Consider the following 26,674-nt stretch of genomic DNA (forward strand, 5'->3'; position numbering starts at 1 on the left):
GTTTTTTTGGAAACCTACATAGGAGAAAAGTATCCCAGCATGGAGCCCAGAAAAATAGATGTCCTGAATGAGGAGAGGGAGTCTCAGTGAGCTGGGGGACAGCAGAGATGACGGGAGAGGACCCTCAGGAAAGGAGATCTGGGGGCAGCATGGAGGAAACATCAGGCAGGTTGGGGAGCTCAGCCCACTCACCCAGCATAGCAGGACCCAGAGAAGAAAGATTCTCAGGGTCTCAACAGTGGGCCCAGGACAGCCCCACGCAGGTCCCCAAGGCCCCGCAGGTCCAAGAGGGCAAGAAGTGGGGATGAGAGAGCCCCCAGAAGCCTTGGGGCACCGCAGGGAAAGATGGGGTGAAGTGGCCGCTAAGCCCAGGAGCTGGCTGTGCAGCAGAGACGCTCCGCAGGCCCGAGGGAGCAGATGCGAGGTGTGGCCACCTGGTCAGAGCGTGGGCAGGTTCCATCACGGTGGTGGGCAAGTGTGAGGGAAGGGAAGGAGAGACGGTGAGGAAGTGGTTGTGGCCAGAACAGGAGGCAGTGATCGGCCGTGTGCAGTGTGAGGGGAAGGTCCGAGGTGAGGCTGGGCTAGGGCAGGGGGTGCGTGGGCCCTAGGAATACCCTGTCTCCGTGTCTTGATATGACCGATATGACTGACCCCTCTCAGAGTCTTTCCCTGACACTGTCCAGGCTGCGCAAGGCTCCCCTAGGGATGCGCAGTGCCCAGGCTTCTGCCATCCCAGTCCCGCCTCCCTGAGGACTCAGCCTGTGAGCCATTTGAGGGCAGAGACAGAGCTGGCATTGCTGCCCAAGGCCTGTGTGAAACCTGGCACACAGGAGGCGCTCAGAACCTCTGAGGTTTGAACCTACCCAGTAGGTTTCTCCTCCGTCTTTAACCTGCCTGCGAAATAAACAAATCACTCTTGCGGGCAGGTCAGCCAGGGCAGGCCTCCGACTGTGCCCCCTTGGGAGGGGAAAGTGGGGCATTCTAGTTTCCAGTGAGTCCTGGGGATCCCCCTCCCACTGTGCTGTCCCACCTCCCATTCCGGTGCACACAGCTCCCCTCTGCCTCCCCCCAGGTTTGGGGGTTGCTGTTGGAATCGTCATTCCTGTATAACCCCGGCCTGCAGCTAGTCCCAGTCCCCCTCTTGCTGGGGCGGGCACTGGTGGCCCCGGAAACTCCCTCTGCCCTCCCAGGAGCACGTGGCCTGCAGTTTTCCTTGAACGCAGCACTTTGTGACTTACACGTAAGCTTCAAACGCAGCCCCCTTTCCTGTCTTTGCATCAAGGAAATAGGTTGAGCTTCAGAGAAACACACTGCGAAGGGAGGACCAGGCCTTCCCGCCCGGGTCCCTGCCCTGCTTGGGCCTCTGCTCCGCGGCTGGTGTCCAGGTGAGTGGCCATCCTTCAGCCTTCTGCCTCTGTCCTGCCAGCATAGCACCCCAGGGGGCTCTGGGGTAGCTGGCAGGGAGGGAATAAGTCCTCCCTCTGTGAGAGGCCCTGGTGGGGTGGGACCTCCTTACATGCCTGGACATGTGGGGGCGATTAGCCGGCAGGAGCCTCGGTGGGCTGCTGGGGCTTGGGCTACAGAGAAACCCGAGTTGGTTTCTTGGGCCCCAGTTCTTCATCTAGAACCAACTGTCTGTCAGCATTGGGGACCAGGGACCTTGCAGGTGGTCTGTTTATCTTGACATCCATCTGCACATCTCCGGGTAAGCCATCTTAGATGGAGCAGCAGCTGGCCACCGTCCCCAGGGGTGGCCTGGGTCTGGTGGAGGAGACAGAGTCAGGAGGCCACTGGGAAGAACCAGGAGGGCAGCTGGTCTGGGATGGGTGGTGTCGAGCTGCAGAAGGAAGCAGACATGGCTTGTGACCACCCCGAGGGAAACAGCTCCCCTTCCAGAGGCTCAGCCAGGCGGTAGTGTCCCGGAGACACACAGATGCCTGCTCCGTCCCTGGCCTCCTCCGGGTTAGTCAGGGCGGCATCCTTGGTTCCCGGAAGCAGAGAAACCTCCAGACAAAGCTCTGGCCTCAGGCCCCGTGTGACTCAGCGGGGCTGTGAACTTGAACAACAAAATGCTGCCAAGTTCCCTGAGGGTCCAGGGTAGACTGCAGTCACTTGTGGGGCAGCTCGGATTAAAGTGAGGCCCAGAGAGGCAAAGGAGTACATGGCTTGAATCCTGCTCAGTCACTGTGTCCTCGGCAAGTAACTTGGCCATCCCGAGCCTGTTTGTTACATGCAGATGTAAATATTGGCACCTAGTAGGTGCTTGGCTCCTGACTGTTGGGTGAGAGGTTGGGGAAGGTGTCCCAGGCCGGAAAGGGTCTTGGCAGGAAGGAACAGGGGTTGTGTCGCAAGCAACTCAAGATGATCTTCATTACTCTTATTTCAGCCAGGGAAGCTGGCACACAGTAGGTGCTTAATAAAGCTTTGCTGAGAGATTAGGGTCAGGGACTCCAAGGGTGGGAAGTCCTCGGGTGCCCTATGCCAAGGCTGTTCTCCTACCAGCGCAGAGCTGCTTGTCTCTTTTCTCACCTGTCCTCCAGCCTCACACACCCAGCCTGGCAGGGACACTGGGCAGCAGGCAGCCTGGCTGGAGTTTAAGTGTACACTCTGGAGCTGGGAGGCCTAGAGTCAAACTGGCTCTGCCACTGACTGTGTGTGCTGTGTGACCTTGGACAAGCCACTCCACTTGTGTGCTTCAGGTCCCAAACCCACCAATCCTTTACTCCCAGGGTTCTTGCAAGGATTAGGTGAGTGAACATGTCTAGGGTGCCTGGCATATAATAGGTGCTGTAGAAGCATATTGCTATAGTTGATCTTTGAAAAAAGTGGGGCCTAAGGGTGTTGACCCTCTGCACAGTCAGAAATCCATGTATACCTTTCAAATCCCCAGTCATTTTTCTGCATCCACGGGGGATTGATTCTAGGACCCCCGGAGAGGCTCAAGCCCCTTAGATAACATGGCATAGAACAATGCATACAGTCGGCTCCATGCACCTGCAGATTCCCAACTGCGGATCAGAAATACTCTTTTCCACTGCAGTTGGCTGAATCCATGGATGCAAATCTGGAGATGTGGAGGGCTTACTATATAGTTATTGAAAAAAATCCGTGTTTAAGTGGACCCAGGCAGTTCAAACCGGTGTTGCTCCAGTGTCGACTATAATTTTAATGATCATTACTAGCTCTGGGTGGTCTTGGGCTCTGGACGTCACAGCTCCTAGACTTTCTTAGGGCTACAGGGTGGGGCCAGACCTCTCCAAGTGACCCCTCCCTGCCCCAGCCACTAGCACAGGCTTAAGGCCCCACAGCATTGGTTCTCAACCGGAGCCAATCTTGCCTCTCCCAAATCCCCTGGGAATGTTCTATAAAGGGGACATTTAATCAGGACCCAAGCAGGGGTTCCTGGCATGTAGGACATGTAGGCCAGGAATGCTGCTGAATACCCCACAGTGCCCAGAACAGTACCATGCTGTCCCCACATCTCAACTAGGCTCCGCTCTCCCGACTCATTCCACTTTTCCCATCCGTCTCCCTTTACAGAGCTTGATACTGAGAGAGGGAAAGCTGCTCCTTGCTAAGCTCACACGGCCCTTAAAGCCCAGGCAGCAGAGATTGGGGTGGGGGAGCGGTCTCATGGTATTGCTCAGTCATTCAAGACACTTGGAGAGTCTGTGGGTGTGAGGACATGCCCTTGGCCCCCACCAGCCCGGGCCCTGACAGTCAAATGCACTTCAAGGTGCAGCCCCCCTAGGGCAGCCTGAGGTCTGTGGGGATGTGGCACCCAGCTCAGCGCCGAGGATTCTGCCATCTAATGAACATTCACTAGAGGGGTTAATGCTGGCCGCTGGGTGAGGGAGGCCCGGGTTCAGATCCTGACTGCCATTGCAGGCTGCGTTAATCCCTTTGCGACTCAGTTTCTTTAGCTGAGGAATGGGAATAGCAGTTCCCAGGGAATGCAGTTAAGGCAAGGGTTGGACTAAAAGGATAATGCTCGGAAGAGGTACAGGAGAGTCCCTGGCACAGAGGCGGTGTTGTTACCCGTGTGACACACATTTACTGGGGAGAAGCAGGGGCAAAGTGGAAAACAAGACAGCTGTAGGCTCTGCCTTGGGGAGCTCAGCTGGTCAGAGACAGAGGAGCAGACAGACAGTGGTCTTATGCAGCCCCCAGGGCTGCCATGTGGGAGGATGGGCCCCGGGAGAGCAGAGGAGGTGCCTGACTTGGCCTTGGGAGGAAACTTCTGGGAGGAGGGGACAGCTGAGGGGACCTGCAGCATCTGGCCAGGAGAAGGCTGTGGGTGCTGTTCCTGGCCGAGGAAATAGCCTGTGCAAAGGCTCCTCCGGGTTGGCTCCTCCATTGGTGGAGGAAGCCTCTAGATCCGTTCCCTCCTCTCTCCTAAGGAAGCCCCCATGGCCCCTCATCTCTCCCCAGGGTGCCAGGTTCCAAGGGCCCGCAGAGGTGTCTCCACCCATCACAGCAGGCTGGGTGAGAGAGGCCCGGGTTGGTGGCCTCTGCGCACCACAAATATGTATTGGGCACATATTGTGTACCTTGCTGGTACAGGTAGGGGAACAACAAAGTCTCCACTCTCCCAGCTCTTAACATTCTGTCATTTCATAAAATGGGTCATATGTCAAAGGTCATATGTCAACAAGTTGATACATATATCCCATTTTCGGTGGTGAAGAACAATAAAGCCGAGACAGGGATGGAGAAAGAAGGGAAAGCAATTTTGTTTTTATTTTACTTTATTTCTCACCCAAGGATATTTTTTCCATTGCTTTTCAGAGCGAGTGGAGGGGTGGGGGGGGAAGAGAGAAAAAGAGACATCCGTTGGTTGTCTCCCGCACTCGCCTGGACTGGGGCTGGGGATTGAGCCTGCAACCGAGGTACGTGCCCTTGACCGGAATTGAACCCAGGACCCTTCAGTCCGCAGGCTGACACTCTAACTACTGAGACAAACAGGCCAGGGCAGGGAAGATGATTTCAGAAAAGGAGTTCAGGAGGATGGGCCTTGGGAGAGCAGAGGGGTGTGTGTGTGATATTTAGGCCAAGACCCAAAGGAACTGGATGCTAGGTATCTGGGCTGAGGGAACAGGCAGTGCAAAGGCCCTGAGGTTGGGCCAGATGTGACTTGTTCAAGTGACCTGAACAAGTAACATAAGGAGGCCTGTGTGGCTAGTGGGAAGGGAGGGAGTTCGAGGAGGTGATGGGGCAGATTTGGGCTTTAGCCCTGAGTGCGGTGAAAGTCCTGGCAGGGAGTAAGTAGAAAAGGAAGTGATAGCACAGGGGAGGCCAGGGTCCGCGCTGGTGCTTGGCGAGCCCGCTCTCAGGAATCCCCCAGTCCCTTGGTGTGGGGCACCTTTGCTGGCCTCATTTTCCAGATGGGGTCTGGTGAGCTTAACTTATGCTCAAGACCACACCTGCTTCTGTGCAGTAGATTCATGGTTCCATGATGAAAATCTGATGTCCCGGTATCAGGAAAAAGATAGGAAAGAGCCTGTTGCCACCCATGGCACCATGCTGATTGCTGTCCTTGTGACTTATAATGAAACAAAGGTGGCATTTTGTTGACTGACAAATGCCTGTGCTGCCTCTGTGGTGGTCACAGGGGGTCCCACCATGGCTTGTGGACAAAGGAGCAGAAAAAGTGGCTCAGGGGAACTTGGGGTCTTGGGCAGAGGCCTGGGGTCAGTGGAAGGAAGCGTGGGCAGTGAGCCTGGGCCCTCATTACATCAGTACCCTGGGTGGGAGGGACACTTCCGGTGTCTGGCTGAGGCGTGTGGAGCCTGTAGGCCTGGCTGGGGCCACTCCCGCCCTGTGGCAGGTCCAGCTGGGTGATTCCCTCTGCAGCCTGTCTCCCCTCTGGGCACTCTTGATGGGCATTTAACTGGGGCTTTTGGTGCTCAGAATATGGTGTGTGGGACAATAGACCTTGCAGACCCTGCTACATAGCTTGGGATTAAACAAAGCCCAAAGGGTCCTTCCCTGCAGGGCTCCTCTGAGCCTTTATTATTTGTTTGTTCATTTGTTTGGTTTGTATTTTAGATTCCACAGGTAAGTGATATCATGCAGTATTTGTCTTCCTGTGTCTAACTTACGTCACTTAGCATAATGCTCTCGAAGCCCATCCGTGTTGTTGCAAATGGCAGGGCTTCATTCTCTTTTATGGCTGATATCCCCTTGTCATATGTATGGCATCTTCTTTACCCATTTACCATCTGTGGATGGACACCCAGGTTGCTTCCATCTCTTGGCTACTGTAAATAATGCTGCCGTGAACGTGGGGGTACATATGTCTTTTCAAATTAGTGTTTTCATTTTCTTCAAATAAATACCCAGAAGTGGAATTGCTGGGTCATGTGGCAGTTCAGTTTTGATTTTTTGAGGAATCTCCATATTGTTTTCCATAGTGGCTACACGAGCCTTTAATATGCTAATATGCTTTTCAAAATGTATGTGATCAACTTGACCCTTTTTTCCTTTGCAGTGTGTTTGGGGTGTCAGTTCTCTCTGGAACAGATATAATTTAACCCTGCCTGTACCCCAGGAGGATGCTGGAATGGTGGAATTTCAGGCAGATATATCTGGCCAAGCATGAAAGGTTCCTCCTCTTCATCTCCTGGGCTGGGCTGTGAGAACCAGGCGGGTGTCCCTGGTCCCTCGGTGGAGCTGCACACTCTAGGAGGGCAAAGTTAGGATCTCTGACCCCCCAGGAGCTCCCGTGATCAAGGGGAGGCTGGCTGGGGCCAGCCCGGGCAGACCCAGAGTGGGGGAGTCTCATGGTGGGTGTGCCTCCTGTGAGAGCCGTGGAGTCTGCTGGGACACAGCTCAGGAGAGAAACATCTGGTCCCCCTACCCAAGGGTAGGGGCACACAGGAGGCTGTGGGCTGGCCAGCTCCTGTGAAAGCTCTTGTTGCTATTGGCAGTGAGACAGGGAAGTTGGGATAAAACTGAGAATGCACAGGGAACGCTTCTGTCTCTGGGACACCTTGGCCCTGGACTGAGTCCCACGGGCCAGCCTCTCCCCACCCCGGCTTCTGCAGGAACTGCCTTCAGCTACCCAGGCTGCACCTGCAGCCGCTGTGCTCAGGGAGGAGCTTCTTAAACTGTGTTGCTGACAGTTTCCTACCACAGTTTCCTGCCCAGAGACAAGATTCACTACCCCCACCCTTCAAGATTCACTACTACCACCCTTCTCACCGTCCCTGGACAGGCCCCCTCCTTGCTGCCTTGTCCTGTGCCCTTTATGGGGAGCAGCTCTATGAGTCTGTGAGGCGGGGCTGGTTGAATTGGGGAAGTGGAGAGGAGTGGGGAGGGTGGGTCCAGTGGAGGGCACTGCATGGATAAAAGTTCGGAAGTGAATTTGAAGGAAAGCTAATAGCGCAGCCAGGCTGGATAGAGAAGTTTGGTTAGAGTCATTGAAGTAGGCAGAAGGGAGCCACAGTAGGTTCTTGAGCAAGGGAGGCCTTGGGAAGGAATTGCCTAGAAGCAACTTGCAGACCCCTGAGCTCAGTTCCTGTGGGAAACAGACTGTGGGGTTCAACCAACCACAGGCACCATGCGAGTTAGATATGGATCTCAGGTTTTATTAATAGAAATGGGTAGAGATCAAAGGAGGTAGTGGCAACACAAACCAACTTCAGGAGAGAGATCTGGACTGGGCAGGTGGGTGTGGCAGCATGTGTAGCCACAGACAGGATGGCCCAAGTAAAGGAACCAGGGTTGGGGAAGGGGAGAAAGGAGAAACGATCAGAGAGGGAGGGGGCAAGCCAGGGAGTCATCAACCACCCAAGAGAGCCATGATGGTCAAGCAGGAGGGGGGTCACTAGTGTCCCTCACTCAGGGGGCCTGGTACCCAGGAGGGCACTCGGTGCTCGCCCGGCACCCTCCAGGTGGTGATATCGGTGCTCCCCTGAGCCTGGAGATCAGCTTGGGGTGGGGCAGGCTGAGGTTGGATGGGAGGGTAGGAGTCAAGAAGGGAGCAGGAATGTAGACAGCCCTCTGTTTCCTATTTCGGTTATTTTTAGTTCCTGGTATGTCTATACCTTCCAGCTCCTTTACCCCCCTTTAATTAAAAAATTAAGTTACAATTTACATACTGTAAAATCCACTCATACTAGTGAAAAACTGTGAGATTTGCAGATGCATAGAGCTGAGAAGCTACCATCTCAACCCAGAAACTCCCTCATGCCCCTTTGTAGTCAGTCCCACCCCCGGCCCCAGCCTGGGGCAGCCGCTGGTGACCTGTGCCTGTATGTGAGGACACAAATACAGTCCCCGATTCATCGCCTGCAGGTAACCGTTGGGACACGTAGGAAGCCCCTCAAGCCCGGCCCTCCCAGCCCTGGTGTCAGAAGCAATCTGGTTAGAAAGTCGATTCTGGCCTCTCCCCTAGTTGCCCTGACCCAGGCCTCCCCTGAAATGACTCCGATTTCGGTAGGGCAGGTCCTCAAATAACGGTGTTTTGCATTCAATGTTGTTTCATTATAATGTTGATGAGAGAGAAAAAAATTCGATTCTCAGCTGGGCTGCTGTGTGGGGTTGGTATGTTCTCCCCATGTCTGTGTGGGTTTTCTCCAGGGACTCTGGTTTCCTTCCACACCCCAAGATGAGCAATGAGAGGAATCAGCGTGTCTACACTGCCCCAGTCTGAGGGAGTGTGTGTGTGTGAGTGACCCTGAGATGAAAGGGTGTCCTGTTCAGGGTGGGTCCCACCTGGCACCCTGAGCTGCCATGATGGGCTCCGAGCACCATGACCCTGAACTGGCATCAGCAGGTTGGAAAATAACCCTCTTCTTTTTTATTCACCTCTCTTAAATAGCTCACATTTATTTCAATTTTTTAAATTTAATTTTTTATTTATTGACTTTAGAGAGAGAGGAAGGGAGAGGAGAGAAACATCGATTCGTTGTTCCACTTACTGATGCATTCGTTGGTTGTTTCTTGTATGTGTTCTGACGGGGATTGAACCTGCAACCTTGGTGAATTGGGACGATAGTCTAACCAACTGACCTACGGGGCCAGGGTAGATGTTTAATATTAGAAGAGTTTTGGGTCTTTATTTAGAAGTTTGGTGGTGTTTTTGTGACCAGAAATATGCTGTATGAACTTAATTCTTGTTTATATCAATTAGCCTGTGGTAAAATTGGGTCCTTATACATCGTTTCACTTATAAGGGCAGTTTCCACAAAACTATCGATGGCGTGAAGTGAGGACTGACTGTATCTTCCTCTCAGACCCAGTAGCCACCCTTCATGTCCCTGGACACCGGCGGAGAGGCAGCCTTTCTCATCGACAAAAGCTTTCTTTGTGGCCCCTGTGTACATTTGCTTAACTAAGACAGGCACCCAGGGACCCTGTCCTGAACACAACCTATGCCTGGGTGGCCTTGCTGGGCCCACCTTAGTAGAGAAATGATCAGAAGCGGCAACGGGGAGATACTTTTTTGTCAACGTTATATAAAAACTCACAAATATACAGAAAAATGGGAAGAATTAATTGTATACCCATGAGCCACCCCTTAGATCCTACAATTCACATTTTGCTATATTTGTGTTGTCACATACAGTTGATCCCCGTTTTCATTGGACTCATTTGTTTGTAACCCCAAGCTAGTACTTGAGGCACTTTCACAGTCATTCGAGAACATCCGCCAGAGCAGGAAGAAATGTGAGCCTGCTGACTTGCACCTGGCCGGCGGAACAAGGTGGCCCTCTGACTTCTGGTTTTCGTTTTCATACTGGAAGCAAGTGTCCTTACAGCCTACGTGGTGCCTCACTTTTGTGCTGTTTGTTGGTGATTTCACTGCTTACCTGGCACCCCAGTGCAGTCCTGAAGTGCTGCCTAGTGTTTCTAGGTGCAAGGAGGCTGTGAGGTTCCTTACAAAAACAGTATGTGTTAGATGCGCTTAAAAATATAGTGCTGTTGGCCGAGTTCAAATGAATGAGTCGATGGTAGAAGGAGTCTTTGGACAGAAGTACACATATAACAAGGCTATGTACTGTTCAGTTAACGGAAATGTTGTGACTGAGCGAAGGACCTGAACCCTGGATTTCCTCTGGAACAATGGTTCAGTATCTGCCAATTCCATGTTTGCACTGACTACACAACTACTGTGAACAAGACTTGACTGTACCCATCTCCCTATCTATTCAGCCATCAGTCAATGCTATTTTTTGGATGGCTTTCAAAGTGAATTACAGTCATCAGTACCCACCTAAAATTTTCTGCTCACAGATCATTATCTAGGGTTCAATATTTTGTTTTGTTGTTTTTAACCTGAGGGTCCAATACAATGAAATGAACAAATCTTAAGTGTACATTCTCAGAGTTTTATGGCAGAGTACTGTGTAATCCAGTGCCCAGCATCATTACCCCAGAAAGTTGAAGGTAGATAATTTTAGGTTGTCTGCCTCACCAGATATCTATTTATCTAAATAGCCTTAATTCCTTCTCCCTATAAACGACCATACTTCCCAGTCACACACCTCATTTTAATGGCTCTATCAAAGCTCACATTGGAGTTACACCCTGATATATGTAACCAACCCCCTATTGATGGGTATTAAGATTAGCTTATGCTTTCTAGAAACTTGCCCATGAAGGCAGAGGGGGCAGAGCAAAGGGGAATTTGTAGCGCTGAGGGTGTGAATGGAAAAGGGGAGGGGAAGGCTGATTAAGGTTCCTTTGATTAGCAAAGCTGGCTCCAGCCTCAGGGCCTTTGCACTGGCTGCTCCCTCTGCCTGCTGCCCTCTCCTGTGCTTTAGGAGAAGTTCGCTCCTCCTCCCCCTTCAGCTCTCCGCTCAAACCTACCTCTCAGAGAAGGTGGCCATTCCAGCAACAGTGGCCTCTTTCCCTCTTAATATCTCTCTTTCCTTTGTAACACTGGGATCAACCTATAATTATTCTTCTGTCCTTTCCTTGTTTATTGCACCTCCCTCCCCCTCAGACTGTTATCTTCAGGAGGGCAGGGGCCATGTCTGTCTTTTCATCCGTGTCTCCCGCACCCGCCTGAAACACAGTGAGAATTCAACACGTGTTTGGGAATGAATGAATGAATGAATGAATGAATGAATGAATGAATGAATGAATGAATGGTTCCAGGTGCTGGTGGGCGTGAGCCAGTGCGGGCGTCTGGGCTCTCTGCGCAAGGTCTCTGAAAAGTCAGGGGCGGATTTGGGACTCCTTGATGGAGCTCCTCTCCAAGGTGATTTTGGAACAAAGCCGGCTCCACACGATGGGCACGGCTGCCCCTCAATGTGATCTTCCTCCCACTGTACCCAGGCCCCTGGACGGAGCTCAGGACGCGAAGCTGAGGCCCTGACGAGCCCCGTATCCGCTTGACCCACAGGGTCCGGCGAGGCGCAAGGGCGCGCGGTGTCCCGGGCAGCGGCGGCGATGCCGGACCCCGCGGCGCACCTGCCCTTCTTCTACGGCAGCATCTCGCGCGCCGAGGCCGAGGAGCACCTGAAGCTGGCGGGCATGGCCGACGGCCTCTTCCTGCTGCGCCAGTGCCTGCGCTCGCTGGGGGGCTACGTGCTCTCGCTGGTGCACAACGTGCGCTTCCACCACTTCTCCATCGAGCGCCAGCTCAACGGCACCTACGCCATCGCCGGCGGGACGGCGCACTGCGGCCCCGCCGAGCTCTGCGAGTTCTACTCGCGCGACGCCGAGGGGCTGCCCTGCAACCTGCGCAAGCCGTGCAACCGGCCGTCGGGGCTCGAGCCGCAGCCCGGGGTCTTCGACTGCCTGCGCGACGCCATGGTGCGCGACTACGTGCGCCAGACGTGGAAGCTGGAGGTGAGAGCGGGGCCCCGGGGACCCTGGGGGTCCGGGAAGCTAAGGGGACTGGGGGAGAGAGAGCGGTCCTCTTCGCAGCCTGCGGTTTGCTGCGCTGCGTGGGATTTGGAAGCTGGAGGGGTTGCGCCCTGGCTGGGGGCGGGCCTCCGAGGCAGGGGCCTAAACTCCCAGAAGGAAAGGTGGAGGTAGCCAGCTCTCCGCCTGCATGGGGCGAGGCTTGGGCTGGTCTGGGCGTAGGGTTTGAGAGGAGGGTGGGGGCCTCGCCCTGGGGTAGGGTAGTCAGTGGGGCGGTGGGCTCTGGGCTTAGATACCCTGCTTTACATCGACGTGCTCGACTTGGAGCTGGCGGTGAGCTTGGGGCCGGCTGGAGGCGGGGCTTGGGGCTTGGGGCTTGGAGCTTGGGGCTTGGGGCTTGGGGCTTGGGGCTTGGGGCTTGGCCCTGGATGGGTGGGGCCTGGGTGGATTGGGGAGAGAGCCTGGGACGGGGAGGGTGGCTGTGCTCAGCAGCCTGAAGGACTCACCCCAAGTGCGCCCTGGTAGGTTAGGGAGGGGTCTCATGGGGACGGAGGCCGTGGGGAGGGTCGAAGAGATGGAATAGGGTTCCTGTGGCCGCACACTCGAGGTCGCTTATAAGCGTGGCCTTGGCCCTTCCTTCCCTAGGGTGACGCCCTGGAGCAGGCTATCATCAGCCAGGCGCCCCAAGTGGAGAAACTCATAGCCACCACGGCCCACGAGCGGATGCCCTGGTACCACAGCAACCTGACGCGCGAGGAGGCCGAGCGCAAACTCTACGCGGGCTCGCAGACCGACGGCAAGTTCCTGTATGTGGGGATTGGGGCCGGGGGCTTTGGGGCGGTGAGGCCGGGGCAGGCCTCAGTGTCGGGTCGTGCGCTCCGTGTGCGTTTCTGAGCGAGCACAGGGCCGCTCTGTGGGAAGGAGCAGCAGTGCCGAGGGCCCCGTAGCAGGACTGCCTGGGTTGCAATCCAGGGGAGTCTGCTGCTTACCTGCTGGGACTCGTGGCAAGGAGGTGAATTTCCTCTCCTTCATTCAACAGACATTTACTGAATGAATACCTACTATGTGCCAGGCACTGTTTCAGTGGACATGACAGTGAACAAAACAGACACAGACCTTGTGGAGGAGGGAGACAAAAAAGATGATTCAGTAACATACAGAGTGTGTCAGGAGGTGGTCAGTGCTCTCTGCACAGGTGGGGAGGGGACTGAGACTAGGTGGCCAGAAATGACCTTTCCTAGCACGTGGCTTTTGAGTGAAGAACTGAAGGAGGTGAGGGGTGAGCTGTGCAGGTCCTGGGAGAAGGGTGTTTCTGGCAAATGGGAATGGCAAATACAAAGACCAGGAGGCAGGCTCTTGGCGTGTTCACAAAAAAGCAAGGAGGCTAGTGTCCTTGGAATAAGTGAGGGCTGGAGCAGGAGGAGTGAGGGAAGGAGGCGACTTCCTCTGACTGCCCTGTGGGTGAGAGTAGTACCTCCCCAAGGGCCTGTTATAAGGATTGCGTGAAATTAATGTGTGTAAAGTAATAGCATAGTATCTGGCACATACTAAAACTGCACCAGATGTTAGCTCTTACTACATGTGGGTGGATGTGTGTCTCTGCCGTGTCTGAGTTACAGCTGAGCCATATTTGTGAGTCTGTTATTGTGTAAGAACCCCTAAAGGGATTTACATAACCTGCTGGGTGTTTGAAAGCCCTGCCAGCACTACTACTACACGGGTCCCTTTGTATAACAGATGTTATCCAGATGTCAGCTAAGGTCACCCTGGCTGGAGATATAGAGAAACTTGGTTCCTTCCTCTTTTCTGTGCCCTCAGGAAGCCCAATGCCCTTCCCAAGATGTCTGTGAGTTCTTGAGGGCCTCCCTTCTCATGGCCAAGTTCCTATAGGGCTGAATCCTGACTCTCACCCACCTCTCCTAGGCTGTTTCCTCTCCTGGGGCCAACCCACAGACTCCCTCAACTTCCCCACCCATGTGCGGTCCATGCGTGGGCACCAGATTGCCTGCAGGCCTCCCACAGGATGCAGGTTCCAATACAAGATTCTGTTGTCTGCCAATAAAATTAATTTTTTACCCTGCCTGACAGACGTAGGATAAAATTGGAGTAGTTTCTAAGGCTCCTGAGGGAACTCTTGAATGCATGTTACAGATAATGCTCAGCTGTAATAAAGGCTTTTGAACAACTTAAGATAGGGCTGTTTTCTCTGAGAGGGTAAACTGAGCCTTGCGTTTGTATCAGTTAGCTTTTGCTACATAACAAACCGCCTCAAGACTTACTGGCTCAAAACAACATTTTTGTACTTGTCACAACTCTGTGAGTCAGCTGAGCCGTTCTCATTGGGGTCAGCTGGGCTGGGACTGAATAGGTTGGGATGGCCATGCTCATGTGTCTGGCTATTGGCCCCATGTCCCCTGGGTGATGGGGATGTACTGGCCGCAGTGCTGTCGTTGTCCAGTAGGCTAGCCTGGGCTTATTCAGTGGTGGTGGTCACAGGGTTCCCATGAGTAGCCACAGAGGGAAAGTGACAATACACTGGCACTTTTTAAGCCTCTGCTTGTGTAATGTTACTGATGTCCTATTGGCCAAAGCAAGTCATGTGGCCAAAACCAGGGACACTGTGGGAAAAGGGACTACCCACAGGAGAGGAATTAAGGCAGCCAGTTTTGCAAAGTCCACCATAGGATTGGAGCAAGGAGGTCATAATGGAGGTGATGGGCCTCTCAAACATGGGTGCTTGGGCTCCTTTCCTTTTGGGTTATAAACTTGAGGGCAGAGCTTGCCTCTGGTGCTTCTAGAGGGCTCCATCTTCTAGTACATGGTGAGGGCTGGTGCTTGTCCAGCTGGTACCTGTCTTCATCCAGATGCTGCACACACCCCATCTCGGACATGATGCTTTCTAAGGCATTACCTACATCTGGTCACAGGCCTCACATAAATTTGAATCTCACTTGCTCGTGCACACGCTCACCCAGGTGCCAGAGGTTCTGGGACTCTCTCCACGCTGCACACAACAAAGGGATATTGTAGGACTCTCCTGCTGGTGTAGCTGGCTCTTCCTCTTCATCTCTGCTTTCTCCTTTATCACATGGATTTTCCTCTTTGTTTTTACAGTCCAGGGTTTCCTTCCCTGGTTTCAACTCAATTCAGTTTCTCATCACCTCAGTTTTTGCCTCCCTTCTGTCTTGGTTTTTCTCTCTTCTCTCTTCCCCTCTCCTCCCTTCCTCTTTCCCACATACAGACAATGATTGCACCATTCCAATGGTCTTAAAAGTCCCCCTCTGCCCGGTTGCCTAAGACCCCCTGAAAGTATCAAAGGATTCTTGGGGGAGGTAGCGGATGAAGTAACTGAGTAGAGCGTGCAGCAGGTGGGCTCCTGAGCCCTCATCCCAGCTCAGCTTTTTTTTTTTTTTTTTTAAGATTTTTTAATTGTTTTTTGTTTGTTTTTTTAGAGAGAGAGGAAGGGGGGGGGAGGGAAGGGGAGAGAGGGAGAGAGAGAGAGAGAAACATCAATGTGAGAGTGAAACATCCATCAGCTGCCTCCTGCATGCCCCCTTTTGGGGATCGAGCCTGAAACCTGGGCATGTGCCCTGACCCGGAATTGAACCAGCAACTCTTTTGGTATATGGGGCAATGCCCAACCAACTGAGCCACACCAGCCAGGGCCCGGCTCAGCTTTGACTTGTTTCATATCTTAAGCTTCCATGAAAGATATTTGACAAAGAATTCCATTGCCCAAAGGAAAAGTTTGCAGTTTTTTGCATTAACACAGCGGAGTTTATGACAGGCTTAGAGTTAACCAGTCTTTTGAGATAAGAGGAGTCTCAGGAGAACCAGGGCCACTGGCTTTGAACAGCCAGTGCTTTGGACGTCAAGCTGGCTTGAAGGCTCAGGGAGGTAGGACCAACATTGGCCATGGAGGTTGAGGCTGAAGGGGTAGGATCTGGGAATAGTATAGGGACTGAGGCTGGTGCTGAGGTTCAGAAGCAGTTGGAGCAGTGACATTATGAGGGTCAGTGACTTGTGCTGGGAAAATGCCAAGAGACCAGAAGCAGCTACAGTGAGCCAGACTGCTGGAAAGTTAGGCAGGAAGGGCTTCAGCAAAAACCGCCGTAGATTCTCCTTGTGGGTCTATAGTCCATAACTGCTTCTCAGTAAATAGAGAGTTAGGGGCTGAAGGTCAAACTGTAGGCACAGAACCCCACACAGGGCAAGGGAGGTCCTGAGGCCTGGGACATGCCCAGAACTGGCCTGGCTCTGGGATCAGGATGCAGGATGTGATAGAAAAATGAGTACCACTCAGGCCTGCAGTTGAGACCAGGGCCACGAGTAGAACTGGCCACAGTTCAGAGCTGATAAGTTGTTCCTTACGCTGTTTGCTGCCAGCTGCTGCCTTTCTGCATAATTGCAGCATTTGTGGTCTGGTTGATTCAGTGTGAAAACAAACGACCCATGAGAAAGGCCTTCAAGAGTATATTGTTAAGTGGTTCTTAACCTCTTCTGGATTGTGGTCCCCTTTGGAACCCCTCCCAGACATACCCCCCAGAGTGGTCAGGGGGTCTGTGTGTGCACGCGTGTGTGGGTAGACAGGGTCTTACTGCACAAAGGCCCATCTTTGAGGGGCTCAATTTGCATTCAGAGTCATGGATTATTTTGGCAAATTTCCACCAGAGGACAGTCAAGGGTCTCATTCTGTCAAAGGTCGGTCTGTTACAACAATGGGCGGGTCTATGTCCTGGTTTGTACAAAATGATCTAGCCACAGGATTGTGCTTACCTCTGTTGCTCTTCGTGTAGAAATGACTTTCCCCAAGAGAATGGTCCTAGGGCCACCTGTGTAGACCTGTCTGTCCTCTCTGAGTGACTTTGTGTCCACCATAGATGGTCAGTAGCCCTCTACTGGTGGCCAAGTGTCCCTGTGGAAGGCTCAGTGTCCCCTGGGAAGGCTGAGTGTCCCCTGAGGATGGTTGAGTGTCCCCTGGGAAGGCTGAATGTCCCCTGCAGAAGGTTGAGTGTCCCCTGGGAAGGCTGAATGTCCCCTGCAGAAGGTTGAGTGTTCCCTGAGGAAGGCCGAGTGTCCCCTGGGAAGACTGAGTGTCCCCTGGGAAGGCTGAGTGTCCCCTGTGGAAAACCAAGTGTCCAGCCATGTGTGGCCCAGTATTCCACCACAGAGGACCAGGTATCCCTCTGTGGATGGCCCAGTGTCCAGCTGTGGGTGGCTGAGTGTCAAGGCTGAGTGTGCTGTGTAAGGCCCAGTTTTGCTTTGTGAATGGTCTGCCCTTAGATCACTGAGTCTCCTGTGACACTGTGATTCCCCTCTCTGCTCTCTGACCCCTGGGTCCCACTGGCCTGGAGGTTACTAGTAGGCCTGGAAGTTAAATGGGACCTGACCAGCCTTGACTCCCCGAATCCCTGCAGCTTTTCCACGAAGCTCCGGGGGACCGAGCCCATAAGGTGTGGGTGTGGGAACTGGGGCCCAGCAGGGGGACACCACGACAGGGGCCCAGGTAATTATAGGGGTGACCTTCCCTCCTTGTCCCCGCCAGGCTGAGGCCCCGGAAAGAGCAGGGCACGTACGCGCTGTCTCTGATCTATGGGAAAACCGTGTACCACTACCTCATCAGTCAGGACAAGGCGGGCAAGTACTGCATACCCGAGGGGACCAAGTTTGACACACTCTGGCAGGTGAGCCGCCCGCCCCCTCCTGCCCCTCTGTTGTGAGGGAGACCCCTTTGCGAGGTGCTCAGGCTCCTGGGGAGGAGAGGAGCTGACCCTGACCACCCCCCACCCCTGCAGCTGGTGGAGTACCTGAAGCTGAAGGCAGACGGGCTCATCTACTGTCTGAAGGAGGCCTGTCCCAACACCAGTGCCAGCGCCAGTGCAGGTGCGCAGGGCCACGGGATGGGGGAGCAGGAGATACTGTCCCTCACCCCTCACCGTCCTTTCTGTTCCCTCAGGGGCCGCTGCTCCCACACTCCCAGCCCACCCATCCACGTTCACTCACGTGAGTCAGCCAGCATCTCAGAGTTGGGGTCTCAGGGATGGGCTATGGGTCCCGTTCCCAGGGCGAGGCTGGGGTGGAGTGGGGCTGCTGTGGAATGGGAGAGGGTCCCCTGTCACTGTCCCTGGGAGTCCTCAGAGGATATGGGTCACATGAGAGGGGCTGGTGCCCTCAGCTTGGGCCCTACTGACCATTGTGACCCTATGACATTTAGCCTCAGAGACGGATCGACACCCTCAACTCAGATGGATATACTCCTGAACCAGGTGAGCTGGCAGAGGCGGAGATGTGTGGTCGGTTTGATGCCAGGCTGATGGCAGGGTCTCTGGCTGGCTCAGGGTATGTCCAGGGAGACGGTGGGCCTGGCCTGGCCTGTGGCAGTTGGATTGGTTGGCCCTGTGTACACACTGTGCCTACAGACACCTGCAGGGGGCACACCCATTATCCCTTCCTGTGTGCATGTACCTGGGCGTGTGCAGATGTGCAGGGGAGAACACGTGCCTGGCCTGGGATGCCCAGAGCACAGAAACACATTTGTTAAGCATCTACTATGTGCCAGTTACACTCCGATCATGTGATGTGCACATGAGCTCGTTGGGTCCTCCTGACATGCCATAGGATGTAGTCACAGTAATTATTGTCAATATACAGATGAGGAAGGAGGGCAGTAACTTTCTAAGGTCACGCAGCCAGGTGGTGGGGGAGTGGGATTGGACCTGGGCAGATAGGCTTCAGAGGCCATGTTCCTAACACGCCCTGCTGCAATGCTCGTGTGCTTGATGTGTGGATGCAACCCTCCCACGTGTGTGCTCAGAGAACATACATGGCTGTGTGTGCACACAGAGGCTCTCCTGTGGAGCCCTTATAAACACAGCTGCATGGTGCTATGGAGATGTGGCCGGGCATGGACAGGCATAGGTGTGCACATTCCAGCTGGCACACTAACACTCTTATAGACATGGGTGGGAGTATACATGGGTGTGTATGCGTAAACACACAGGGCACACATGGTTGCACGTGCACACGGATGCACAAGCCTTTGGGGTCCACTTGGACGTGGCTTTCTAGTGCACCCATAGACGGGAGTGCACGTGTACATATGCACACACATGTACCCATGTGCCTGTACATGCTCTAAGAGGTACACCCCTGTCTGGGGCACATGCCTTGTGGGCACAGAGGCTCCCTGCCCTCCCAGCCCCCTGCCTCTCTCCCTCCTCTTGACCTGGGAGTGCATGCTTCTGTGTGCCCAGCACGCCTAGCGTCCCCAGAGAAACCGCGGCCAATGCCCATGGACACAAGCGTGTATGAGAGCCCCTACAGTGACCCCGAGGAGCTCAAGGACAAGAAGCTCTTCCTGAAGCGCGAGAACCTCCTCATAGCTGACATCGAACTTGGTTGCGGCAACTTTGGCTCAGTACGCCAGGGCGTCTACCGCATGCGCAAGTACGGCTGCCCCCATGCACTGGGGAGGGGTGGAGCCAGGATGTGACATCAGTTTCCCTGGAAAACAGACCCTGTGTCAGGACATTGCTAGAGGATTTCCTAATAGCACTTGGGGACTGCACCTGAGAGAGGGAGTGAGCGAAGCACCGTGGGGCGGGGAGGCTGGGCCAGGCTGCAGTGGCTGATCACAGGCTTTGGCCAATCCCAGGGGCGCTGCAGAGGGGCCCCCTGAACCCCTGTATCCACTCGTCATTGGATGTAGACTGCCTAGGGGAGAATGTAACTTTGAATGAAACTGCTCTTTCCATTGAGGGGCAGTTCTGAGGAGGGACTTGGCTGAGTGCCTGGGTGCTGCAGGGAGATCTGGGGGGCAAACCACAGCATCCACTACACAAGTCCAGGGTGGAGGAGGCAGGTTGGGGCCACGAGGGGCCGAGCAGGGCCTGTGCTGACTTACGTGTGTGCCTCTGGCATGGGCAGGAAGCAGATTGACGTGGCCATCAAGGTGCTGAAACACAACACAGAGAAGGCAGACAAGGATGAGATGATGCGGGAGGCGCAGATCATGCACCAGCTGGACAACCCCTACATTGTGCGGCTCATCGGCGTCTGCCAGGTGGAGGCCCTCATGCTGGTCATGGAGATGGCAGGCGGCGGGCCCCTGCACAAGTTCCTCATCATGAAGAAGTGAGCCCTGGGCTGCTGGGTGGTTGGGACTCGGGGCTCATCCTGTCCACTCATGGGTGTGCCCCGCCCTGAGTGCATACTCATTCTATTTTTATTTTATTTTATTTTTTAAAAATTATTTTCAAGTGATAGAGTGGAAGAGAGAGAGAGAGAGAGATTTTTTATTTCACCTCTTTATGCATTCATTGGCTGACTCTTGTATGTGCCCTGACCAGGGATTGAACCCACAACCTTGGAGTATTGGGATGACTCTCTAACCAACTGATACCTGGCCAGGGCCCACACTCATTCTGTGTGTTCATAGACACACTCACACCTACCCCCAAGCACACCCTGATGTGCACACTCATGCCCACAGGGCAGAACCTGACCTCCCTGTTTGAGTCCCAGTTCTGCCACCAACTATTGTGACTCCAGGAAGGTCTCCTAATTTGTCTGGGCCTCAGTTTCCTCATTTGTACCATGTGGTGATCACAGTATTTACCTTAAGGGGCCCTTGTGAGGATCAAATGAGTTGATATTTATAAAGTGCTAGCGCAGCAGCTGGCACTGCTTATGAGAGTTTTCTGAGTATTGGCTCTGAGTACTGTAATTATTCCTACCCCAGCTCTCCTGGCCAGATTCATAACCCACCTGAAATTAGGTTGATTGTCTCTGACCTAAAGCAGAGTCAGCAAACTGCAGCCCATGGCTTGCTTTTGTCCTGCATGGTTTTGATTTTTTTTAAATCCTTACCTGAGAATATTTTTTCCATTGCTTTTCAGAGAGAGTGGAAAGGGGGGAGAGGGAGAGGGAGAGAGAGAAACATTGATGTGTGAGAGAGAGAGACATCAATTGGTTGCCTCCCACATGCACCCCAACTGGGAGCTGGGGATGGAGCCTGCAACCGAGGTACATTCCCGTGGCCAGAATCAAACCTGGGACCCTTCAGCCCACTAGCCAACACTCTAACCACTGAGCCAGACTGGCCAGAGCTGGTTTTGCATTTTTAAAGGGTTGTAAAAGAAAAAGCAAACATGAGGATACATGGCAGAGACCACATTCAGCCTTCTGAGGCTACAATATTACTGTCTACCTGGCCCTTTACAGAAAAAATTTGCTGACCTCTGATCTAAAGAAATTGCAATTTCATTTGTGTTCCCTCACGCCTCAGACTTTTTTTAAAAATATTGATTTCAGAGAGAGGAAGGGAGAGGGAAAGAGAGAGAGAAACATCAATGATGAGAGTCATTGATCAGCTGCTTCCTGCATGTGCCCTGACCGGGAATCGAACTGCAATCTCTTGGATCCTAGGTCGACGCTCAACCGCTGAGCCACACCTGGCTGGGCACGCCTCAGACTCTTACTCCCACAGATAGTCTTTTACACTCACTGAGGCAGGTGCCTGCCAGCCCCCACTCTTGCTGGTGTGCCCGCCTTCCTAGTGGGCCCAGCTCATGCATTCAGTCATTGCACAGGTGTTTGGGCGATTTCTCTGTGACAGGTACTATCACAGCACTGGGGATGCATCAGTGGACAAAAGAGACAAAGATTTCTGCATTCTGGTTGGAGAAGAGAGGCTTTAAATAATTATAATACAATAAAGTGTGGAGTATGTCAGGAGATAAGTACTGTGGAAGAGGGCCTGGGAGTGTCAGGGTGGGAGGAGAGAAGTGAGAAGGTGAGGTTTGTGCAAACTGAGGGAAGCAGCCAAGTGCAGCTCTGGGGGAAGTGTTTTTGGCAGAGGGCACGGCCAGTGCAAAGGCCCTGAGGTGCACCCAAGCCTGGTGTGGTGGAGGAACAGTGAGGGGGCCTATGGCTGGAACTGATGTGGGTGGGAAGGTGATGGGTCATATTTTGCAGGGCCTTGTGGGCATGGGGAGGACTTGAGTTTTGACCCTGAGTGAGGTGGGGACCCTTCAAGGCTGTGAGCAGAGGAGGAGGAGGACCCTGACTCCCTTCTGGGGAGGCCAGACCATGGGGTCGAGGGCGGAGGTGAATGTTCTGGTCCAGTGAGCGATGATGGAGGCTGGGCCAGGTGGCAGAAGCCAAAGTGCGAGAAGCAGGGGGTTCTGGAGGGTCCTGAGGGCAGAGCTGCCAAGTAAGCTGGCGGCCTGGAGGGTGGGCATGAGAGAGGGGAGCTGAGGGCAGGGCTCTGGCCTGAGCTTGTGAGAGGTGGAGCTGCTGGGGGTGAGAGGGGAGAGAGGAGCAGCGGTGTGTGTGTGTGTGTACAATCTGTAGCTTAGCTCTGTCCTTACAGTCTTTGAGATGCCTGTGAGACCCCTTGAGGGAACATGGAAGATGCAGACAAGTGATAAGTGTGGAAATCGTATATGTGGGTGAAATTTACAGCCTGGACACTGCACGAGGGCAGAGGCTTTGACTATGTGTTCACTGTGGTGTCCCCAGCCCCGTGGCTGATGCTTAATTAGCATGAGCCATGCCCATCTGGGTCAGAGACATGGGCTTGGCCCCCTTGGGAACTTGGGCTGTCCCTACCGGCTGCCCCCCCTTCCCCTGCCCCCAGGGAGGAGATCCCCGTCAGCAATGTGGCAGAGCTGCTGCACCAGGTTTCCATGGGGATGAAGTACCTGGAAGAGAAGAACTTTGTGCACCGTGACCTGGCAGCCCGCAACGTCCTGCTGGTCAACCGGCACTACGCCAAGATCAGCGACTTCGGCCTCTCCAAGGCACTGGGCGCCGACGACAGCTACTACACCGTGAGCCCCTCCCCTTTGGTGCCAGCTGGGTGGGTGGGTAGAGGATCCGCAAGCCCTGACCCAGCAGCGTCCCCCCTCCCCAGGCCCGCTCGGCGGGGAAGTGGCCACTCAAGTGGTACGCGCCCGAGTGCATCAACTTCCGCAAGTTCTCCAGCCGCAGTGACGTCTGGAGCTATGGGGTCACCATGTGGGAGGCCTTCTCCTATGGCCAGAAGCCCTACAAGGCAGGCGTGGGCAAGGGGGGGCACTGGGCTGGGTGTGAAGGCGGGGGTGGGGGTGGGGGTGGCTGGGCCTGGGCACTCACGTATGCACTTGGCTCTGGCTTGAGCAGAAGATGAAGGGGCCCGAGGTCATGGCCTTCATCGAGCAGGGCAAGCGGATGGAGTGCCCACCAGAGTGTCCGCCCGAAATGTATGCACTTATGACCGACTGCTGGATCTACAAGTGAGTGCCAGTGGGCGGGAGGGACGCGGCTCAACTGACACCTGGGCCTGGGGCAGGAGGTCTTAGTGCCCAGTCACTCAGCCCAACAAAACTCCACTGGGTGTCATCCCACCCAAAGACCCACCAGTTCACTGCCCTTCCAACACTCAACTGTTCTGCGTCTGTGCTCAACCCTCCAACACTCACCCTGCTCCAGCGGGCCAACGCCTCACCACCCTATCTGTGGACAGACACCCAGTGCTCCAGCTTCTAAACCCCAGGCCCCCACCGGACAACATTCAACACATTGATACCACAATACTCAAACGGGTTACTACTCTGTTACCCAGAATAGGGTACCAATTTTTAGGCACAGGATAATACTCCAGCATCTAATCCCTCAGTTCCCCACCAGCCAACATTAAACACCTAATTACCCAAACAGGCCATTGCTGAAGTACACAAACACTCAGTGTATTCAAACCCCACCTCTGTCTGGTTAAAGCTTAACACCCCAGCTCCTAACACCATCAATATCCCAACTTCCCATCAGACAACAGGCAGCACAGACCCAAGGAAGCTGTCACCCTACACTGATTGTGCAACGTGTGTGCATTCCAGCATCTGCTACCTTTCCCAGTCCACCCAACACGCATTACTCCACTGGCCAACACCTGTGACAGTGATACCCAGACACCGACGCAATCCAATAAATAGACACCCTACTTAAGATAAATAAATAGCAGGTGATCAGCCTTCCCTACTCAAACATGTGAACTACCTCACAAGAAACACCTAATACAGTGCATGGATCCTCCACACATGGTACCATTAGTACCCCAACCCTCACCACCCAACCACCCTCAGTACCCCAACTTTCAGTTCCATTGTGGGCAGCATACTTTGCACACTAATAAGCCTGCACCTAGTACCCATATACCCTGACCCTGGGCACATCCACGCACATGCTCTACTGAGCATTCAGTAGCTCAGCTCCCCATGGTCAATAGTTGTCAGCTAAGGACTCAGTGAATTCAACTCCCCAAGTCTTTGTTAACACCCACGTCCTGTGCGTCTGCAGCCCTTCTATTGACCTCTCCATTACCCAGTACTTCACCACCTCGACAGCCCCATGATTTTCTGAGCCCCATGCATGTCCGCCTCCAGCTGAACTTGGGTTCTGGCTGGTGGTCAGTGGCCTGGATCTGCCCCACCCCCCACAGGTGGGAGGACCGTCCTGACTTCCTGACTGTGGAGCAGCGCATGCGGACCTACTACTACAGCTTGGCGAGCAAGGCTGAGGGCCCCCCAGAGTGTGGGAAGGGGGTCGAGGCTGCCAGTGCCTGAGCACCAGCCTGCCCAGGGCCTCAGGCCCCTGTGCCCAGCTTCTGCTCTGTGCCTGCAGCCCCAGCCCAGGACCTCCTGTCTGGCTGGGCCAGCCCGGTTCCTCTGCCCCGCAGCTGGGCTGTGAAGGGGGTAGCTGAGGCCTCAGGCCCACACCGGTCTAGCATCCCCTACCTGGTTGCCCGTCCTTTCTGGCTGGGGGAGGAGGGAAGCCCTGGGGTGGGGGTGAGATTGTGTAGCCTGGTCCTGGGCTGGTATGTACTGAGGGGCCCTGAGCTGAGGGGTGCTTACAACAAGGATCCTCCTTCCTTGGGGCCCTGAAGGGGAAGACTGGGAATCTTTGGGTGGCAAGACCTCAACCATTGGAATAAATTCAGCCTTTTGCTTGAGATCCCTCATTTTTTTGGGTGAGGGTGGGACCAGGAAAGGGGGCCACAGGAAGTGCTTGAAAACAACTTTTCTTATTTGCGGCTCGCTTTCCCACTTCTCTGCCCTGGGAACATCATTAAAGTGAGGGACTATTGGGGAAACCAAGGCAGGTAGGTGAGTGTGGGGTGCTGAGGGGCGATGTGCACAGCTAGGCCTCTGCTTCCCTACTTTTGTGAGTGTGCGAGAGCATCACCTGGAGACTTTAACACACGCTGACCCTTCTGCGCCCAAGTGCATGTGCGCGCACACACACACACAACTCAGCATTGTTACATATTAAAGTGCCCTCAGGTGATTCTACCACCCAGCGTCCGGCTCGGCTGTCCAGCCTTTCTTCCTGGGCCAGTCATAGCTGGAGTTTTCATCACCAGGTGTCCCAAGTGTCACCTCAGTCCCACTCGGAAGACCAGTCCCTAAGCTCTTGTTGCCTCAGTTTCCCCACATGGAAAACTGGGATGTTGGAGCACAGAATCCAACAGGCGTGAAATGGAGCCAGGTGCCTGTGTTTTCCTCCCACCCTGAACTAGCTCTCCTTCCTCAGCTGCGATTGGGCCCCGTCCCAGTTCCCAGCCTCATTCTCTTGGCTGGGCCCCCACAGTGATTGGCTCAAGGGCGGCCCAAGACCCACTCAGAGCCCAGGAAAGGCAAGGAGATTCTCTGTGGCTTCTGGGAAGGCGGTTTTCTTATTTGTGGAGATCTGGGCTGCCTGTGGCTGTTTGTGGAGTTATAGGGGAGGGCTGGGGGCTCCAGCCGTTGTGCCGAGTGGGAGTATAAGGTCCAGATGGGTGACATCCAGAGAAGAGATCCCCAAGCCTTCGTGACCTGTGAGTACATTATCAAAACCATGAAACTGATGTTGAGATGTTTAACTTAGGTACAGATGTTGCTGTGATCTCACCATTTACTGTTGAATTTATAAATACTTGATACATAAGTTTCATGTAATCATATTCTGTAATGAACTTTGTAGTCTACATGGAGGTAAATTCAGAGGACCCCAGCTATACAGTCAGCTCAGATACGAAGGCACTGCTATGTGCATGCGCTTGGAGAGTAAGTTTGTAAAGGTCTGGAAGTTTCTGAGGGTTTCCAAGCGCTGCCAGACATTATCTTCCTGCATTTAGAGTTGATACAGGGAGAGCAGAGATCCGACAGTTAAAGACACAAACTCTCAAATTACTCCCATTTTTGACATTTAAAATGTAAACCAGGGAAGCCTTGCAAACCATGAGATATAATAGCTTTGGTTGAAAAATGCATATTAGTTCCTACGTGAACCATATCACTGAATTTGGATAACACCAATAAAATGCAAACACTGTTTTTAAAGTGTTTTTAGACTAATGAACAAATCAAGAAAAAATCACATCAAGCCTGGCTGGTGTGGCTCAGTTGCTTGAGTGTCCTCCCATGCACCAAGAGGTTGCAGGTTTGACTCCTGGTCAGGGCACATGCCTGGGTTGGGGGCTCAACCCCCCAGTAGGGGGGTGCAGGAGGCATGGGATCGATGACTCATCATTGATGTTCCTATCTCTCTCCCTCTCCCTTCCTCTCTTTCTAAAAAAATCAATAAAAACATTAAAAAAAAATTACATCACTAGTACAATTTCATGGCTTCCCACATTCTGTTTGCAGACACTTCAGTTTTATTAAATTCACTTGTTATGGGACAATGCACATTATTACATAAAGTATTACATCATAAGAGAACTAAATTTTCACTGTCTGCATTTCTTTTATAGGCACCATTAATTGTTTTGTTTTATTATTGCTGAAATTACTTTATAGGAAGGGGGTGTTAAAAGTGATCAGCTCTGGGTGTCAAATAC

General features: G+C 53.6%; 1 protein-coding gene across 1 annotated transcript; it reads left to right on the forward strand.

Annotated features, from left to right (window-relative positions):
• Positions 1–1,238: 1,238 nt before the first annotated feature.
• Positions 1,239–24,805, forward strand: ZAP70 (zeta chain of T cell receptor associated protein kinase 70). Its single transcript, XM_081156309.1, has 13 exons — positions 1,239–1,385; positions 11,287–11,802; positions 12,463–12,623; positions 17,363–17,501; positions 17,613–17,700; positions 17,774–17,820; positions 18,032–18,083; positions 19,071–19,263; positions 19,744–19,950; positions 22,457–22,649; positions 22,733–22,873; positions 22,981–23,093; positions 24,296–24,805. Exons 2-13 carry the CDS (start codon positions 11,401–11,403, stop codon positions 24,417–24,419), a joined length of 1,860 nt encoding a protein of 619 aa, XP_081012435.1. The 5' UTR covers positions 1,239–1,385; positions 11,287–11,400; the 3' UTR covers positions 24,420–24,805.
• The last annotated feature ends 1,869 nt before the right edge of the window (positions 24,806–26,674 follow it).

Source organism: Miniopterus schreibersii, assembly GCF_964146895.1.
Source record: "Miniopterus schreibersii genome assembly, chromosome: 13".
In the NCBI taxonomy this organism is placed as follows: Eukaryota; Metazoa; Chordata; class Mammalia; order Chiroptera; family Miniopteridae; genus Miniopterus; species Miniopterus schreibersii.